Source organism: Tasmannia lanceolata, unplaced genomic scaffold, assembly GCF_043159265.1.
Source record: "Tasmannia lanceolata isolate RefF3 unplaced genomic scaffold, GAP_Taslan_0.1 ptg000044l, whole genome shotgun sequence".
Lineage (NCBI taxonomy): Eukaryota > Viridiplantae > Streptophyta > Magnoliopsida > Canellales > Winteraceae > Tasmannia > Tasmannia lanceolata.
Window position 1 is genome coordinate 3,633,274 of NW_027518721.1, and position 18,027 is coordinate 3,651,300.

The following is an 18,027-nucleotide window of genomic DNA, read 5'->3' on the forward strand; positions in this document are numbered from 1 at the left end:
CTTCCAATATATATACACACACATGAAGATGGATAGACATAGAGCTTTTTTATTTGTAGAGACTTGCACGTGTTGGAACTGTAATTCAAACATCTTGCTAGTGGTCCCAGCCAAATTGATTTTATCTCTATCTTAGTCATCTAGAGTTGAGTCCGTCATGGTTTCCGGTGTGAAGCAATCTTTTTTTATTCTTATCTTAAAGAGTCCAACTGCTAGGTGGAGTCCGATTAGAAGAAGTGCAAAAGTAAGAAGAGGAACTCTAGACTGAAGGGAGCCCTTGCAAAAAATAGGTGAAAGGGCTCTCCCATTGGCTGCACATCACCATCATGCATTAATAAGTCCCTTCAGTTTAGACTTCCTCAAGTAAGAAACGTGAGTGTTTTTTGTTTTGTGTTGCACGTCAGCAACAATTCTATCTTCACCCTCTTGTGTTCTTAATAAATAAAAACTTATTTTATTCTTCTCTTGTTTTTATGCATTGTTGTTTGCTCTCAAATTCAACAGCAGGTATGTTGCACAGCTTTCCCTTGAACGTGGATTTGTTGTTCATTATCCTTTCCTATTTCTTTATTCTGGTTTTATTTTTGTTTTGGGTTTAGGTTTTGGCTCACAGTGACAATTTCTCGTTCAACACATGGTTTTTCTTGATGCCAGTAAGAATGTGGTTTGAGTATAATTTTTTGGGAATTGATAGTGTCCATCTCAAACGGCATTTAGCAGCTGGTCTGTCGCATGCCAGACCAGCCACCTCGTGACAGACCAGAAATGCCTTTTCCGAGGGACCTGGCAAACCCCTAATTTAATAACAATCATATATTTAGAGAGATGATATTTTCACCCCCCCTCATTACGTGCACGCTCCCCTTATAACCTGATTTGACGTGGAAAGGGACAAATTAGGTTATAAGGGGAGCGTGCACGTAATGCAAGGGGGTTTCACGTCCCTTTTCACGTCAAATGAGGTTATAAGCGGAGCGTGCACGTAATGCAAGGGGGGTGAAAATATCATCACCCTATATTTAATATAACTTGATCTTCACAAAAGAATATTTCCAAATTGAAGTTTGAAGAGGTGTGAAAGTTGCACCAAATTGTAATTACAGCTTACACGAAATCGCCCTTGGTAAATGAAAAACTGCAATAATATACTGGCTTCAAACATGAAGTCAGGATCATAAATGGGCACATGTATAATACTTGAGTTTTTTTATATGGTTAACGGTCGTGCATTTTATTGTGTGTGAAAAAAAAATAGAGTGGAGGGGCACATTATTGGTTGATCTAGAGGGAAATGATATATTCACCCCCTTTCTTCACTGAGCCACCCCATTGTAGTGTACCTTTTACACCAAAGAGGGGCCGCGGAAGAAAAAGGGATCTAATCTATCACTTCCTTACCATTCATTTGTGGGGCCGTCATATATAGGCCGTACCCAAAATATCTTCTTCATGGGATGATCCTAGCCCTCCAATCTGTGGCCTTTCTATACCGGATCTTCCATTTAAACCCTTTTCTAAATTTTCTTAATTTAATTTGGATATTAAATGTTGATCAAGCGGCTATGATTGTCTAGGGATGTAACTTTTTGGTAATGGGTTGCCCAAAATAAGACCCTTCTTTTGGTGGGTCCACATCTATATCATGTGCCGTGCATTTTTGGGCCAAGGGCAAGGCCAAACTTTAGGTGGCTCCTAACTTCCAACTGAGTGCACGAGGATAATAGCTAATGTTGACTGCAAGATTGAGACGTGTAAAAATCATCCGATGAGAATAGGCCAAGGGTAATAAGCCAAATTGTGATGGGTTTATCTGATTAAGTTAACGGGTTGGATTTTGAGAATTGATTTTGAGTCCAAAACTGATTATTGGACTTAAAATTAAAAATCTGAAACAAAAACCCCAATCTGGTCATACATCATGCCATTTATGCAAGTGAGAATTTATACGATACATGGGTGCTTTGGGCGTGTAATTTCCACAGAAATAAACAGGGCAGAAATAAGTATAGGGGCCAACCTATTTAGATTTGATTTGTAGAGGCTTCCATACCGTACTGTTCCAAGCAATAGAATAACTATATATGGAATTTGCTATCGTCCATCGCATAGCGGATGGTCTGTTGCATGTGAGAGCAGCCACACAGGCTCACTTCTCAGCAGATTTTGTCTTCATTCACCAGGTGGCTGGTCTCACATGCAACAGACCATCCGCAGCGTGTAATTTCCACAGAAATAAACAGGGCAGAAATAAGTATATGGGCCAACCTATTTAGATTTGATTTGTAGAGGCTTCCATACCGTACTGTTCCAAGCAATAGAATAACTATATATGGAATTTGCTATCGTCCATCGCATAGCTGATGGTCTGTTGCATGTGAGAGCAGCCACACAGGCTCACTTCTCGGCAGATTTTGTCTTCATTCACCAGGTGGCTGGTCTCACATGCAACAGACCATCCGCGAAATGCCTTATGCAATGGTAGCTAGCAAATCACACTATATATATATAGTAGTTTCTCCTGCCATAATTTGGGACACTGAATTACAAACTTTCACAGCCGGAGGTGGTCCTAACACTTGATTCGTTTCGTTTTTAGGCATTGGTTGTGACAATTTGACTGGTTTTGGTCGCCACGAAAACAGAAACATTTCAGTTTATGTTGGAAATTTCAGTGGAAAAAAATGATACGATATAAAGAAGAAACTTCAAAAAATAATAGAACAGGCACAAACACACACTTAGAAATCATCACACAAACAAGATAAATCACGCATAATGGTTTAAAAACATCAACATGCAATGTGACACATGTCTGATAATTTAGTACATACCAAATTCACAGGTCATATAAATGTGAAGGCTGCTAGCAAAATGGGATTTCGTTTTGGGAAAAAAGATGAATCCCTTTGAAGCGACACATGCAATAAGACAAGAAAGTGAACTCGCATCTCTACGAAATGCAAAAAATCACGTGAAAATGACCATATCAACCGTCATTTTCACCGGTCTTTATTTTCTAAACGGGATCCCGTTTTACAAGTGTTTTCATATAAATATTTATAAATAATACATGCACCACAATTTACATATAATTAATATAAATATAATCATATAATACATATGGATATAGTACACTATTAACTCTATGATTTTGGTTTATGCATTTCAGTCGTTCCAATATCAGTTTCGGTATAGATGATAATGTAAGTATTTCAGTCGTTTCGTGTCGGTTTCGGTGGAAATTTAAAACCATGCTCCTAAGAACCATCCATATACATATATGAGAAACAAAGTTTTAAATATCACAATATATCGGCCGATATCAGGAATATTCCCAAAATATGGGTATTAGAGGTGCCTCATATACAGGAAACTTCAAACCTTAATGAGAACCTGTGGAGTAGTAGTAGTAGTAGTATAGAAAGCCATGACTAATCTATTCAGTGCAAATCAGTTATTTTTCGATTATTAACATATAAACTACCTCCTCATTTCCCCACTTGAATACTTGTGCGACTAGATTGCAGATGCATGCCAATAAATGCGCCAGGCATTCGGAAAGATTTCGGATCCCATCTCTGTCTAATATGGCCTTCTACACAGCAATCACGGTTGCCACCTACATGGAGATACTATACATACATTACAGTGTTCATCTCACCTGATTCAGAGAATAGAACACCTGAGCACCAAAGCCTTTTGATCCATCCTGTGCTCTTCATTTCCTGCAAACATAAAAAAAATCTGTAATTCCAAATCTAAAAACAATATATAATAAGACAGGGAACGATATAAGGTGACCCACAGCCAAATAAAAAGGAAAATGAAGCAAAAAAAATTTCAACATGCTCGATGATCCGGATTCCAAACTGTCCATCGAGGATGCACTGACTGTGAATGGGTCAGAGAACAAAAATAAACACCAATTGAACGACCATATTAGCAATCCTAGTAATGGACTTGGTCCTGCCCATTTCCTAGACTTAAGGCCCTGTTTGTTTTGGATTTTGAGAACAGATTGTCACTCCATAACTGATTATTGAACTCAAATTTAGGCACTGTTCGTTTTAGATAGTGACAAGTGATTGTGAGCCCCAAACCGATTATTGCACTCAAAATGAGTGCAATAATCGGTTTGGGGCTCACAATCTAAAACAAAAAGAGCCTTATGTTTAATTGGACTCACAATCAGTTCTAAAAATACAAAACAAACAGGGCCATAGAAATTTAAAAAGGAGATACATGCATGTACAGATCACCTTCTGGAGGCTGGACCAACTTTCGGTTCTGAGAAGTCATCATTTCCTTCTTCAATTGGGTCAATATGTCTTCCATCGTGTACTCCCTTTGCCAATCCGCTAGCATTGGAAATTGGGCTGGTTCAACCTGGTCAATCGGAAGAATCTAAGCATACAGGACAAAGAGGGCTGATAGCAAAAACGGATTTCGTTTGGAAAATAAAGACGAAACCCTATGTTGTGACACATGCGCAAAAAGACGATTGAGCGAGCTAAAATCCGCTCGAAAATCATTGTGGAAATGACCAAATCATTGGTCAATTTCACTTTGGCTCTGTTTAATTCGACGGAAAATGGGCGTAAAACAAATTTTATGCCCATTTTAAGTTAAAAATGGGCGAAAATTTGTTTTTACTTCAAATTTACATTGAAAGAAACAGAGCCTTTCGTCTTTATTTTCCGAACGAAATCCTGTTTTTTGAAAGTGTTTTCCCAGTGTAAATTCAGACTGGAATGAGGAATGCGCGAGTTTTTTTTAATATTACCACTCCAGTTTCCTGGTTCACACAAGTCATGTTTATGCGTGTTTGAAACCTCACGGTAGGTGGGTTAGCTGGGTAATCTTTGTCACAAAATAGTTTCAGCTGATATATGCGTCCTTCATGAACAGTCTGGAAAAGCAGAATAGTAGACAGGTTAATAGAATATGCTCTGAGGAGCTAGGCATGATGAAGCCATGAACGGAGACAATAAGAACCATTGATGGATGTGAAAATGAAGGGGCATAAGCAAACATACATTGTGAGGACCAATGATGGTTCCAGTCCAGGATTGCATTAATATGTCATCAGCATCATCCATTCCATAGCTGACGGTTCCATCTCCAATCCCCTTCTCCCCCCTCTCAAGTTCTTCCAGCAATCTGAAATTTCTAGGAACTGCAACCAAACACCGCAATTGTCATTCAAAAAAACCTGATTGTCATTGAAAAAAAATAGATTGCCATTCAAACAGTGTTAATAGATTGACATTCAAAAAAAAGAAAAGAAAGAAACTTCTAGGAACTGCAACCAAACAACGCAATTGTCAGTCATGTATTTAGACATGCATGATATGTACACATGTATGATAGATACCCTCCCGGCTCTTGGAGTTATATTCACCATGCACAAAGTAATCATGGGTTTAAATGTCGGTTTTGGTGTCGGTTTCAGTGGAAATTTAAGCCGAAATCATGTAAAACCTTGATAAAAATTTTGGCTTTTTTAAAATTTCCACTGAAATGTATAAAATTTCGGTGGAAATTTCAGCGATTTCAGTGGAAATTTTGTAAATAAGGGTGAAAAACAAAATTTAGGTAGGCAAATGACACCAATATCAAATGACAACATTGTGAGTAGTTAGCTAGGCAAGACACCAATATCTGGCCATGCCTTAAAATTAGTTGAACCGCCAGCTAATTGCTTGTATCAACAATTCCAGCTCCAACTTCTGAACTCAATCAGTTGAACTAATGGAGAAAGATAATCATGCACACAATAACGAAATGCCTCCCTTAATTTGGTACTACCAATTTTGATTAACAAAGAACTTGGAAGTTTCAAACTCACTGATTCGCTTGTTTTATGACCACTTATATCAATCTGAAGGCTGTTACAATTGATCAATAGTTTCAATCTCACTAATTATCTACAATATAATAAGGGAATGACATACACACTACCTCTCTTTGTCAAAAGACTTTCAGATTGGATGTTGATAGCTTTTAGGAAGGAGAATGATGGGGACTGATAAGAAGGGCTTCAGGGACAAGATGGCCAGTCCCTGCATGCTACATGCATAGTCAGACTCCTCAGAACTGTAACATTTCTTTGCCTTCAATGTAAGGCCTTCATTTTTTTTTCTCCCATTTTGAATGGTTCAATGTAAGGCCTTCATGTATTTCTTTTTTAGAGGTATTATATTTTTGGGAAAAAATCCCAATAAGAAAAAGAACACAGTTATAGCATGACTACCTTTTTTCAAGATTTTTTATGAAAAATATTTACCTAAAAAGCAGGTTACCGAACCTAAAAAAATGCTTTTTGTTGAAATATTTTCAGTCTAGCCAAACATGCCTTTATTGTTTTTATTTTTCTCTTTCTTTAAACTACTATAAAAGATCATATAAGTTGTTATTTGGATGCATGCTCCTATGATGTTGATTACTAGAACATTAAAAATATTTGCTCACTACTTTTGATGACTTTGTGTTATGTTTTGTTTAAAAAAGTAGTTTGCAAAACATCATAGACACTGGGATTTGGCAATAAGAGCATCACCCAATATATTGAATAGTGTATGTTGATTACTGAACAGTCTTTTTTTGAGTGGCAGAAAATTTCATTAAAAAAGGTTCCTATGCTCAACCTATGAAAATTAAGCTAATGGACACCTGCCCTGGAGGAGAACAACGAGGCGCATGGGAAGATTGAGTCTTCTGGCTTCTTAAAATCTCATGCCGAAGCATGGATTTTTAATATTTTTAGGGCAGTGATAAATCGACTCCCCATTTGGATAAATCGACTCCCCATGTGTCTATCTCTCTCTAACCTAGAGGAGAGAGAAAGACACATGGGGAGTCGATTTATCAATTTGGGGAGTCGATTTATCACTCCCCTATTTTTAATGATTTTATTTGTAAAACAACATAGGTGCATGGATTTGGCACTTGATTGATGGATTTGGCACTTGATCCATGCATCATGATATCAACTACAATTTTTTTTTACTTTTTAAAAATGTTTTTCTCTACAGGGATTGTGTTTTAATGTTTAAACACCCCCCCCCAAAAAAAAGTACGAAATTTATCCTTTAGTTAACCTTATCAATGAATGATTTTGGGGTTTGTTCTTTTCTTACTCTTTTGTTGTTGTTTAATTCCTTTCTTACTTCCATGGTGCCTTTTCTTGTTCTCCTCATGGATTGGAGAACATAATTGCATATTAGGTTCTTAATCCACTAAACTTACATGTGGCTCAATGAATGACTTTGGGATTTGTTCTTCTCTTATTTTATTTTACACCAAGTATCAACAATGAAGGCCTTTGCCAAGGAAGAACAGTCAAAATCAAATTTTGACCAAAGGAAAGAAAATAAATTTGAAGTGGAGAGCACCAATACCAATGAAGAGAATTTGAATAAATTTTTTTGGGGAATTTAGAAGGGTCACGGTGAATGGAAAAGGCATCAACTACTTACCAACCCCCAACACCCCCCCCCACCAACACCACCAAGCTCCCACCTTCAAATGATGATCACCTGTCTAGTGGTCTTGAAATTGAAGCCTGGTGGTCTTGAAAATGAAGCCCTAAGGTCTTGTTCAGCAGCTTCTACTTCATATTGACATTTCAAACTTCTGCTTATGCTTTGCATATGACATCTTGCATCCATATTCTCTTCATTAGTTCCCCAGGATGTTTCCAAAGCAAGGAAGAGGATTGAGATCGAGAGCAGATATCAAGTGGAGTAAGATCTTAATCCCTATCATTCCTTTTTCTTTTTCCTTCCATTTGTACAAGAATAGTTCAATTTTTTGCATAATTCATCATTAGATTTGGTTTAAGGTTAGATCTAACTGCCTAAAACCCTAGCCTTATCCTCATTTCTTCGATTCATTTATTAAGCAGCAAGATCTCATCAATTTAGCTCAGAAATTCATGCGAGAACTCAGAAGTTCATAGCTGAAATTCAAGTGACAAATTGAAGTCACTAGCCGTCTAGTGCTTTTTGCTAAAATTGAAGTAATCGATTTCCATGAGCATTTTCAACTTGAATTCTTCAAGAAATTCATGCAAATTTCTTTTGTGAGTAAAGTTGATATTACATTCTAAAATATCTCAAAGCCTCAAGCTTAAATCCTTCATAGATCTAAAAATCTAAAGCCATAAACTTCACTAGTTCATACCTATGGCTGCAGGACTGTGCTCATAGTTTTAAGCAAAGTTTTTCATCTTTTCTCCAAGAATTCTTCAGTTCTTTGCATGAAATTCTTCCTAATTATTCTAAATACATCCTAAAACAAAGTACATATCTATCTAGATCCATAGCAGATCTAAGGTTTAAAGTCCAAAGGATACTCGATTTTTGTATTGTTCATATGTGCAGAAAATTGTTATTGTTGATCTTTTGAGGCCTTATTTGGAGTTGTTCTTGTAAGATTTCTTTAGAACTCTTGTTTCCTGAGTGTTCTGCAAGCGAAATACATCTAATTCAAACCAATTTCCACCACGAAATTCTATTAAGATTGAAGGAAACAAAGTTAAACTTGATCAAGTTTATCATTGTGGATTGTTTTCCACATAATTCTCGGCTAGACCTATTGCAGATAATTTTATTGGAATTTTCAAGAGGAATTCGTTTTTGAGTACTCTCTTGAATATCACAACAGTATTCAAAGAGAAATTCTCCAAGGAAACTCAAGAATTCCAGTCCATTGCCTTGGCCGAATTTTTAAAAATCGATTTCACAAAACAATCCTGAAATTTTTACAAACACGTGCCGAAACAAAGCCTTTAGCTAGTTGAATTCCGCCCACTTCTCCCCACTATTCCCTTCTACAGCACCTCTCCTACATCAGACTTAGTATCAGAGCCAAGTAAGATCCAAAGCACATAAGCGAAGCCAAACCAACATATAAGGCTCGATACCAAGTTTGATGTAGGAGAGACGTTACATAAGGGAATGGTGAGGAGAAATTGACATAAGTTGTCGGAAATCTCTCTTTTTTTATGGGTATTGTTGTCAGAATTCAACTAGCTTAAGACCTTAGATCAATAGGTGCTTGTGAAAATTCTAAGGCATTGTGTCTAGTATAGACGGTTTTTAATGAGAATAGGTCAAAGCAATGGCTTGAAATTCTTGAGATTTCTTGTGGAATTTCCTCAAGAACTAATCTTATTTGAATTATAGAAGTCTCAAAGAAGATCCACCTTTGTAATTCTCTTGTCCTTAATGGAATTTTAAGATGAATATCGATTTGTATTGCAAGTGTTACACATGGAGAACACTCTGAAAACAAGAGAAATAAAGAAATATCTTTTTAGCATGTCCAAATTAAAGCTCAAGATAAAAACAATCACACACTGTTCTGAACTTTTGAAAGTGCTAAAATCAAGTGTTCCTTTGCTTTGATCCTTAGATTTGCTATGGATCTTAGTAGATCCGCATTAGCTCTTTATTCTCAGATGAATGTAGCATAGTTAGGAAGAATCTCACGCAAAAGAACTGGAGAAATTCCAGATAAATAAAAGAAATATGCTCCACAACCGTGAGCATGGTAATTCTGTCCAGATTGCACAACTGGTGATGTTTGTGGCTTTGGATCTTTAAATCTATGATAGAACTAAGCTTGAGGCTCCGAGAACTTTTAGAATGTAGTATGAACTTCACACTAGAAAGAAATATGAACTTCACAAAATTTGCGTGAATTTCATAATTTTCATTAAGGAATCAAGATGAAAAATGCTTATGAAAATAGGCTACTTGCAATTTCAGTAAAAGTGCCTTTGATTTCTCACTTGAATTTCAGCTAATAACTGAGTTCTAGCAAAAATTTCAAATGGATATTAAAGATAACTAGTTGATTAATGAAGGAATGATGGAAATGAGGATAAAGCTAGGGTTCTACGCTGCTAGATCTAGCCTTAAACAAGATCTAATGGTGAATTGTGTAGGAAATTGAACTACTCTGGTACAAATGGAGGGAAAGAAGAAAAAGGAATGGAAGAGATCAAGATCTTGCTCCAAGATCTCCTTGATCTCTGCTCTCAATCTTCTTCCTTGTTGTGGAAGAATCCTAGGAAACTCCTCCCTTGTTTCTTAAGCTCTCCTCTCTCTTAGAGAAATTCTAATTTTCCCTCTATAGGATTTAAATTGCCAAAAGTCTAAAGGTCTCTCTTTTACAAGGTCCCCACTCCTCTATTTATAGAGTGGTGGAGGTGGTCTACAAGCTTCTCATCCAGCTGGCAAGGGATCAGGTGTCAAGCAAGTGGCATGTTTGTGTGGTCCCCACTTAATGATGTGGCAAGCCACTTGTCTTACCCTTATTCACTAGGTAATTACAAGTAAACCTTACTACAAAATTACTTGATCTCTTTACAATATTTACAATCATGACATGCTTGGCAAATACAACCAATATGTAGTGGAAATCACACCCAACCAAGGAGAAAATTCATGCAAGAGAGAATGTAGAATTCGAACATGAAGGGGTTGCAAGTGGTCGCACCATAATATAGATTTTGCTAAACCAGAAGGCTGGCTTACGTCACTAGTGATGTGGCAAGAACCCATTTGTTCGGTTCGTGCTCGGTCTTACTCTTGGTTTCACTAGCTTTACTGTTTTTTCAATTATCCTAAAATTCATGTTTAAGCCCATTCAAAACCTCATGGTCTGGGGGAAAAATATTTTTTCTGCTCTTACAAGCGAGGACAAAGTCCAATAATACATGTATGTTTCATTACTAGCAAAATTTCTATCATGAATTAAAATATATTTATCGTCTTTTATTTTATTTTTTATTTATCTTCATTTATTATATTGTTTCTTCTTCTTCTTTTGATTTTTTTTGGAGTTTTATCATATTATCTCTTCTTATTCTCTTGATTTTTGGAGTTTTTTCAACTTCCATAAACCTACACAATACCAATATGGATTGGCATATTGATTTTTGATGGTGATGTGTTGGCATATTGATTTTGAGGGTTTATGATGCCAGTTGCCACATCAAAATCTGAGATTTTAGTCCTTCACACAAATTGCTCAATCTCATCAACACGTAAGTTCCTTATCAACATGAGTCACCAAAAACCTTTCCCACCTTTTTTCAATATTGTCTAACCAATGGCTCTTAATTCCTTGTAACCCAAACCAGCCTTCAAGATATTTCAGCCAAAGGAAACGTCAATGCCTAATATCATTAGAAAACCAAATGCAATTACTTATCCCAACCATATACTTAACACCCAACCTAAGCTCTACCCTCACCCTAGTAACTGCCCAAAAGATCCAAATCCTCAATCTGTACAAACTTCTCTGCAACATCCTCCCTTCTGACATTTTTGTGAAGATGCAGACTACCTACACATGGACAAAAAGACCATATGAAGCTTTACTGTTCCGGGGATAGGCTTTGGGCCTTTCCTACGCAACTCTGGTGGAGGGAAAAGAAGTCCTCTTTGTAGGGAGGCCCAAGCCATCAATGAGATACCACACTGGAAGAGCTAGAATTATAACCTTGTGTCAAGACCACAGGCCAAAGGACAAATCCAAATCCAAATCCTCTATTTGTACCAACTTCTCTTTAACACTCCCCCACCTCCAAGCAACCTGCTTCTCTATGAAAAGCCTTCTCGGAAGACTCCACTTCTCTGTTGTTGCCACTAACGCCACCTTGTCAAATGTGCAAAGATTCCTAATTCCCAAACCACCCCCTTCTTAAAAACACAAACCTTCTTTCTACTAACCAATTGAACTTGTTCCCATGTCCATTTCCACTCCACAAGAAGACTCATTGGGTCTTACACGCCTATCTTAGTTATGAATTCCATTTCGTTTTGGCTATTGGAACGAAATGTTTCGGTATTTCGTTCGAAACTTTTCATTCCGCTACGACGACTTTTTTTTTTAAATTTACAAATATGAAAAAAATCCAAAAAATCAGAAATTATTAAAAATATAAGAAACAATTAAATGAACCAAATATGTAAAAGATCCAACATTTACAAAGAAAAATCGCTATCAGCTGAAATGCCTATGTTGACCCGTGTGTTGACCAGTGCCTGATAAGATGAAAAAATTTTAGAGACCAAATTATGGGATTTTTTTTTACCGGACTTTTGGGATTTCACAGTATTTGGACATGATAAAATTTAGGGAATTTTAAAATTGGAACAATTACCCCATCGTTTGAAAGTTAAGATTTTGACCTGGCCCGATATTTTTCAAAATTTGTACTAGAACTGGAAAGTTGAACTTTTACCTTTTTAGAATTGGGTCTTGTAACTATTTTAAATAAATCCAAATGGGGGGCATTCCCTTATTCACATGTAAATCTTAAGTAATGTAAATACTAAGAAGAGGAATGAAGAAGATAAGAGAACTAAGAAAAGGAAAGAAGACAAGAAAAAGCTATCAACTGAAATGCCTATGTTCACCCATGTGTTGACCAGTGCATGATAAGATGAAAAAAGTTTAGAGACCAAATTATGGGAATTTTTTTACCGGACTTTTGGGATTTGACAATATTTGGACAAGATAAAATTTATGGAATTTAAAATTGGAAAAATACCCCATCGTTTGAAAGTTAAGATTTTGACCTGGCGTGATTTTTTTCAAAATTTGTACTAGAACTAGAAAGTTGAATTTTTATCCTTTTAGAATTGGGTATTGTAACTATTTTTAATAAATCCAAATGGGGGGCATTCCCTTATTTACATGTAAATCTTAAGTAATGTAAATACTATGAAGAGGAATGAAGAAGATGAGGGAACTAAGAAAAGGCAAGAAGACAAGAAAAACAAAAAAAAGTGTTTTCCGTTTCGTTGTTTAGTCTAGATTTCGTCCGAAACGAACGAAATGGACCGTTCCGGTTTTCGGTCCTGAAAGAAAATTCCCGTTCGTTTCGGACGAAGCGAAACGAATTTTATAACTATGATGCCTATCCTTACCCTTCCATTGGATTTAGAAAATAGACTTTGAATAGATAGGAGTACACTCACCAGGGATAATTTAATAAGCATAATTCTCTGTCCAAGAGAGTGATACTGACTCTTCCAAGAGGAAAGCCTCTTTTGAGGGTTTTCCACCAACAACTTCATAAGGTCCTTTTGGAATTAGTAATATAATTCAAAGTTCAAGATAAGCTGACTACAACCTCTTTTGAGATGCCGAAACGCACACAAAGTTCTCCAAACTGCTCCCCACATATCTAACTTCCAAAAAGTGAGCTTTTAATTTTATTTTATTTTTGAATGGTAAAAGATATTTATTAAAAGAAAAGGGGAAAGATATGCAACCAAGACAGAGATGGTCACCACCAGAAACACAAGAGCCAAAAAGAAACATACAAAGATGAATAATAATTCCTCACAGCCTCGAGGAAGAAAATCAAAACCTCCAATCGAGGGCTACCAACCCCTGCTCGAGCAAGCATCTGCCTAAAGTGAGCTTTTAAGTTTTAACTATAAATATCCACAAAGTAGCAAATGAGAAGCACATGAAATCTAAAGACATCCAACCTCACATGAAATCTTTTAAGAATCTTTGCAACAATTGAAAAGAGGATTACCATGAAGAAGTCCCGTTAGTATAACTATTGAGAATGATACACATTAGATAACTAAGACAATGACATGCAAGAAAGCATATCCCTACATAAATGGCCTTCACAGCCCACCCTGCCAGGCATATAGTGCAAGAAAGCTCAAACAACATGATTACAAGAAGACTCCATCTTGATTTTCAAATTAAGTCAAAGTCGTCTTCTGAACGCATTTAATCACGACATTCATGGGCGATAAGTGCAACATAATGTATCTTCCTACCATGAACGAAAACAACTCGTTGCAGATAAAACCTAAAAGGATAAAACCAATCACCTCTCGATGAAAATAGGAGCACCTTTGCGAAAATCTTGTAAACACCACTCACCAAACTAATCAATTTGTGAAGTCTTATTTCAAGTGCTCTATCTTTCTTAGGCACCAAGGTAGTTCACACCTTTATCAACTTCAATTATATATAGATGTAGCCATTAAAAAACTATATATAGATGTAGATATAGATATATATAAGTGTGTGCGGGCTTTTAAGTCTCACAAGGCTTCCCATTGTGACCATCATCCACCTTAATACTACTAATGTGATAGCATCTTATTCTTCCACTTGCAACAGACTAAAAGCAGCTCTTGTATTCTGATCCCCTTCCTTCAACCGTTAATATTTTCTGCCTCCAAGTGATTTGCTCCAATAATCATGCTATGCTTCTTCTTCTTCTTTTTGAATGGTATCCAATTTTATTGCAAGAAAATCATGCTAAGCTTCTCTTCAACAAACAACTCCCAATTGTTTCCTTGTAATTCCCACAAGCACTTTTGTAATCTTCAAACTAATAGCTCCAAACTTGAAATACCAAAGTTTCTAGAGCCCATTCATTAACCTTGAGTAACTTTAGTTTCTTCATAAACATGAAACTTGTCCAAACTCTATCAACCAATATTTGAGTAACTCGAGATTATCACAGTATGGGGAACTCAGTAATTATCCGTCTCTCTTGTTCTTGTGAAGCGAAAGTGAAGATACAAGGCTTTTTTCGAATAAGCCAATTCATTTGGGACCCTGCAGATCCATTCTTTTTCCTATTCAAAGATCAGCCCTTTGTCTCTGTGTTTTCACGTCGAGAATTCTTCTCGAATGGAAAAAAAGTATCTTTTTTCTGGGAAAAAGGTCAACCAGAAATTCTGATGTTCGCGATTCTTCATCCACCGAAGCAGAAAATTGGGGACCTTTTTGGGAGATTCTACTTCCGGTGTTTGCCGTAACCTTTTGTATCTGATCAAAAAGGCAGCAACTGTCAACCAAGTGATTTAATTTTATTTTATTTTTGAATGGTTCAAGTGATTTCAAATTCAAAAAACCACAACATCTTGTTTAGTCACTAATATTTTCTCATAAACTTTTTTCTTTTTACCTACAGTCATTTTTACCCCTCATATTTCGAGAAACACCATATCAAACATGTATTTGTATTATAGTTATCAAAAGCTTCCTACTGGGGTAAGAAACTAGCTTCCGTGAAAGCTCACTTCAGAAGCTAAACACTTTTTGCTTCCGAAATTTAGCAGAAGTGTGGCTACAACACGCTTTATCTGAATTGCAAGTATACTTAGAATCAAGGAGAATTTTTCATACAATAATTTTTACTCTTTTGATAATGCCAAAGGAATGTATTTAAAAACTAAAAACTAATCTAAGTTTCAAATAAACCTTATGTGAATCTTTTCCAGATAACTGAATGTTAGATCTAAATGAATAATACACCAAGCTTGTAAATTTATAAATCCCTAACACTTGTAATTTCAATCATCCGTGCGGTCCTCTTTAATACTTGTAACCCAAACCTATATCAATCATTCCGTCTAGCTTATTATAATCCTATCTATTTCTATAAGCGTCACTTTCACTTACAACGAGGCTTATTACATGCTTCAAGTTGACTTTTGATAACGCTTCCTATGTATTTCTTTACTTTCATTAGCATTTTTCGCTTCCCGTATTTTCTCTTTTTTAGATCCCTTGCTTCCCGCTTCCGTATCCCATTTCACTTCTTGTACTAGCTTTCTAGTCTGGCAACTATGATTTGTAACATCCCACTAAGAAGTCCACGGACTCCATACCATTTCACTCCAACTCCTACACAGACAACTCCGGCTTCATACTTCCATGAGTTCAAGACCATAGAAGTACCAGGTCATCAGAATGTGCACAGTGTTAGAATGTAATAGATCAGATCTAGAAAGATCTGATACCATAAGGGGCTGTTTGGAGACGTGGATTTTAGAATCCAGGTTTCAGTTTGAAAGTGGTGTAAAATCCAGGTTTTAGAAATCTCACCCCCATCTTGAGATTTCTAAAACCTAGAAACACGGGACGATCCCCTACTATCTCGCTCGACAAAAGGAGGGGCGAGAAATCAAAAAACGACGGACGGTCTCCTTCTCTCGTCTCCCATCCAGGATTTTGATGAAATCCAAGGTTTTAAAATATTAATATCCAAACGGCCCCTAAAAGAGTACGAAAACATGGAGAAATAGGAACAAAACCCAATTGGTTTCTGGGTTTCATTTGCATTATGTTTATAGATAAGTTTACAAGTACTTTACATGAAAAACATGTTAAACATGTGCTTAACTGCCTATAACTACTTGTATTTGAATTTCAAAATACATAACTAAGATAACCTCCTAATCTACCACTACATTGATCCAACTGTCAGATCTTTCTAGATTTGATCTAATACATTCTAACACACAACCTATTTACTTGACACTCTATTCACCAGAGAAAAAATAGAGGGAAAAACAGTCACAATAGGCATAAAATGTTTGAAACAACCAATCTAGTTAACAGCTAGTCATTAATGGAAAGCCTTGCATTAAATCCATCCATTTTGTAAGTTCCCAAATCATTTCAAAATGCAAATTAAATTGGCAATGTAAATTTCTGGAACAAGTAGTACCCATATTCCTATTCATGAAAACCAAAACAAGAAACACAAAATCAAGTATTCAATTGTTAAACATGATACCTCTACTCAAACCATAATCATCCCCAAATTTACCAAACACAGAACTACATTAAATTTTATATCCACCAGATTCCACCATAAAATCTCTAAGATATTCTCAGAAACCCTAGAATTTTGCTACTGAGCAGTAAATAAACGTATAACAGCACAAATATCCAGGAATTCTAAGGAAATTACGTTATACAAATAAAATCGTAAAATATAAGGACAGAAATAAAATTAGATGAGGAGAGGGTGCTTTGAAACTCACCTACAACCCTCGATCCTTCGGAGCCCATTTTCTAGTCCAGGCACTGAAAGCTAGGGTTTCACGATAAGCTAGGGTTTCTCTCTCTCTCTCTCTCTCTCTCTCTCTCTATCTCTAATATACTTAGAGAGTAGGAGAGAGAAAGCAAAAAATCGTTACGCGGTTCGTACTTTGTTCTGTAAGAAAAGGAGGAGAAAAGAGAGACTAGATATAACCGTGAAGCAAACTTAAACTAAAATTCTTAGACCGCTTACTGAGAGAGAGAGGGGGGATGGCGGAGGTCTTATGGGCCCCATCATGATGGGGTGAAAATCAAGTCAATGGGATGATCCTAACCGAACGATTGATTTCAAGTTTTGCAGCATCTTTTGAAGGCTAAGCATCTAATGGCTAGGATTGCTTGAAAATTGATCCTGTGTTCCGATGATGCTGGTCACTGATGGAAAATCTCGATCGTTAGACCCTTGAGCCAGTTGACTAATGAAGATGAGGGAAGTGATATTTTCAGCCCCTTTTCTTCCCTGGGACACCCCTCTAGTGTATTTATGAGTTATGACCAAGGATTTAAATTCGTCCGAAATCCAAAATTTCAGATTTCGGCACTGAAATTTCCGAAATGTACCTTCGGAAATTTAAGAAATTTCAGCAGAATTTTTGAAATATACTAATTCTTTATTCATTTACAAAATTTAAGCCGAAATTAATTTTTCGGCTTAAATTTCGGCCCAAAAAGATGACATTTCGAGCGCCTTTACCGAATTTCGGCCGAAATTTCAGGATTTCGGCTAAAATTTTGGTTTCGTTACCCCCGAAATTACCTCCCAAACTGAAATTTAAAACCTTACTTATGACCATTGTTTTAAATTTCGGTCTCCGGCCGAAATCCAGAGATTTCTTCCCCGGGACACCCCATCTATCTAGGTGGCATTTTTCTAACAAATAAATCCAAAAATAAGGGTATCTCTGTCTTCTGATCCTTGATCATTTTTATGAAATTAAATTAAAAAATGGCATTAAGCCAAAGCGTTAGAAAGACAACAGTTGAACGGTCTTGAGTCTGAAACGTATAATTTAGGGAAAAATACACTTAGACCCCTGTGGTTTCCATTTGTACAAGGTAAGCCCCCTCAGTTGACGGTTCATCAACAGATTGAAGGGTTAGGATGATCCGATGGAGCTGATTTTTTGGGCACAC

General features: G+C 36.5%; 1 protein-coding gene across 1 annotated transcript; it reads right to left on the reverse strand.

Moving 5' to 3' along the window:
- Positions 1–3,255: 3,255 nt before the first annotated feature.
- On the reverse strand, positions 3,256–17,068 carry LOC143863923 (ubiquitin-conjugating enzyme E2 variant 1D-like). The gene is made up of 5 exons (XM_077374721.1): positions 16,836–17,068; positions 5,037–5,176; positions 4,784–4,909; positions 4,260–4,386; positions 3,256–3,725 (listed from the first exon to the last, which is right to left on the reverse strand). Exons 1-5 carry the CDS (start codon positions 16,861–16,863, stop codon positions 3,667–3,669), a joined length of 480 nt encoding a protein of 159 aa, XP_077230836.1. The 5' UTR covers positions 16,864–17,068; the 3' UTR covers positions 3,256–3,666.
- Positions 17,069–18,027: the final 959 nt, after the last annotated feature.